At 68.1% G+C, this 2,923-nt stretch overlaps 1 protein-coding gene across 1 annotated transcript in view; it reads right to left on the reverse strand.

Annotated features, from left to right (window-relative positions):
* Positions 1 to 2,230, reverse strand: part of PPP1R1A (protein phosphatase 1 regulatory inhibitor subunit 1A) — a 14,781-nt gene extending 12,551 nt beyond the window's left edge. Inside the window, exon 1 of the mRNA XM_033083090.2 lies at positions 1,952 to 2,230. Coding sequence (XP_032938981.1) covers positions 1,952 to 2,032 — 81 coding nt within the window. The 5' untranslated portion in view covers positions 2,033 to 2,230. The remainder of the gene's footprint in view (positions 1 to 1,951) is intronic.
* Between the last annotated feature and the right edge of the window lie 693 nt (positions 2,231 to 2,923).

Consider the following 2,923-nt stretch of genomic DNA (forward strand, 5'->3'; position numbering starts at 1 on the left):
ATCCATCCCTCCTCTTCCTCCTGCATCCCTCCATTTCTCTCTCCCTCCTCTTCCTCCTCCACCTCTCCTGTATTCCTCCATTCCTCCTCTTCCTCCTCCATCCTCCTCTTCCTCCTCTATCTCTCCATCCCTGCCTTCATCCCTCCTCTTCCTCCTCCATCTCTCCTCCATCCCCCTATCCCTCCATTCTTCCTCCTCCACCTCTCCTGCATCCCTCCATCCTCCTCTTCCTCCTCCATCCTCCTCTTCCTCCTCCATCCTTCCTCTTCCTCCTCTTTCTCCTCCCTCCTCTTCCTCCTCCATCTCTCCATCCCTCCATCCCTGCCCCCTCCCTCCTCCCTCCCCTTCCTCCTCCTCCTCCTCCTCCTCCTCCTCCTCCTCCTCCCCGCTGGCCGCTCGCTGCTCCCGCTCTATTTTTAGATCAATCTCCACCATCGATCCCGGAGAGCGCCGCGATCGGGCCGGGATCGGAACCGGGCCGGGATCGGAACCGGGATTGGGACCGGGATCTGAACCGGGATCTGAACGGGGACCGGGCGGGGATCGGGATCAGAACCGGGATCAGAACCGGGATCGGGCCGGGATCTGAACCGGGATCGGGATCGGGCCGGGATCGGAACCGGGATCGGGATCGGGCGGGGATCGGAACCGGGATCTGAACCGGGATCTGAACCGGGATCTGAACCGGGATTGGGTCGGGATCACAACCGGGATCGGAACCGGGATCGGAACCGGGATCTGAACCGGGATCGGAACCGGGATCTGAACCGGGATCGGAACCGGGAGAGGGGGTGGGAATAAGGGGGGGGTCCCGGTTCAGCAAAACCCCCCCGGGATGTCCCCGAGGCCTCGGGGGGAGTTGGGGACACGGGCGGAGGGGCAGGACAAAACCGAGGGACACCCACGGGGGGACACGGGGGAGGAGGACACCGGGGGGGACACCGGGGGGGCCACAAAGTCCTTGGGGAGGGTGGGGCTGGGCAGGTTTGGGGACACAAGAGACACCTGGCGGTGCCACCCGGGCAGGGGTGACACGGCCGAGTCCCCCCTCCCCACCACAATCATCACCCCAAAAAGAGGAGCAGGGAGGGGACATCGGCTGTGTCACCTGCTGCCACCGCGCGGGGTTGGTGTCACCAGGGCTCGGGGAGGGGAAACTGAGGCAGGGCAGGGCAGGGGGGGGGACAGTGGCCGGACCCCCAAACCCGGCTCAGCAGCGCCCCAGTTCTCACCTTCCCTCCTGGAGACCCCAAACTCTCCCCATCCCTCCTGTGGACCCCCAACGCTTCCCCCTGGAGACCCCCCCAACTCTTTCTCTCCCCGTCCTGGGGACCCCGCGCTGTTGTCACCAAGCCGGGTGGTGGCCCCAGGTGGCCCCAGGTGGCCACGCTCGCCCCCGCTCTGCTCTCACTGGGGGGTTCTGGCCCCTCACCCCCAGGACCCCCAGCTTGGGGGGGACAGGGTAGGACCCCCCACCCATCCTCCTCATCTTCATCCTCATCCTCCTCATCCTCCTCATCCTCCTCATCCTCCTCATCCTCATCCTCCTCATCCCCCGCGGGTGATGGCGGCGCCCTGGGATCCCCCCCAGACCCCCCTTGTCCCCTCCAGCCCCCCCGTGGGTCGAGGGGAGGTGTCCCGAGGGGGTGGCGGTCCCCAAACAGGGTCACCCCGTGCCCGGCTCAGGGTCTGGGGGGGGGGGTCCCAGGGTGGGGGGGGGGGGGCGGGCCACGACCCGACCCCCACCCCGAGGTGTCCCCTGGCACTGCCACCCCCTCCTGGTGTCCCCAAACCGGACGGGGGGGGCTGCACCCCCTCCTGTCCCCGCTGTCCCCGTGTCACCCCCGGCGCCAGCGCTGCCCGCAGCCCCCCGGAGCCCCCCCGGGCTGTCCCCGCGCTGTCCCCTCGCTGTCCCTCGATGTCCCCCCGGTGTCCCCGCGTGTCCCCGCACCTGCTCGGCCGCCTCGGGGTCCAGGTGCGGCTCCAGCAGCGGCACCGTGAACTGGATCTTGCGGGGGCTGTTGGGCTCCATCGCGGGCGCGGCGGCTCCGGCGGCTCCGGCGGCTCCGAGCGGCCACGCCCAGGACACGCCCAGGCCACGCCCCAGCCACGCCCAGGTGGGGGGACACGCCCACGGACACGCCCCGCCCCGGACCCCGCGCGAGGAGGGACGGGGGGACACGGGGGTGGACAGAGGGACAGACACAGGGACAGACACGGGGACACGGGGATGGACACAGGGACAGACACAGGGACACACACGGGAACACGGGGACAGACGCAGGGACACACAGGACGGACACAGGGACACACGGGGACACGGGGATGGACAGAGGGACAGACACAGGGACAGACACGGGGACACGGGGGTGGACAGAGGGACAGACACAGGGACAGACAGAGGGACACGGGGATGGACACGGGGACAGACACAGGGACACGGGGACGGACAGAGGGACGTGGGGACAGGGCTCGGGATAGATGGAGGGACAAAGGGACACGGGGATGGACACGGGGACGGACACAGGGACACGGGGACAGACACAGGGATAGACACGGGGACACGGGGATGGACACACGGACACGGGGATGGACACACGGACACGGGGACACACGGGGACACGGGGACAGACACAGGGACACACAGGACGGACACAGGGACACGGAGATGGTCACGGGGATGGACACAGGGATGGACACAGGGACACGGGGATGGACAGAGGGACAGACACAGGGACACACGGGGACACGGCGATGGACACGGGGACAGACACAGGGATAGACACGGGGACACGGGGATGGACACAGGGACACGGGGATGGACAGAGGGACACGGGGATGGACACACGGACACGGGGACACACAGGGACAGACACGGGGACACGGGGATGGACACAGGGACACACAGGACGGACACAGGGAC

Source organism: Catharus ustulatus, chromosome 31 (genome assembly GCF_009819885.2).
Source record: "Catharus ustulatus isolate bCatUst1 chromosome 31, bCatUst1.pri.v2, whole genome shotgun sequence".
NCBI classification, from domain to species: domain Eukaryota; kingdom Metazoa; phylum Chordata; class Aves; order Passeriformes; family Turdidae; genus Catharus; species Catharus ustulatus.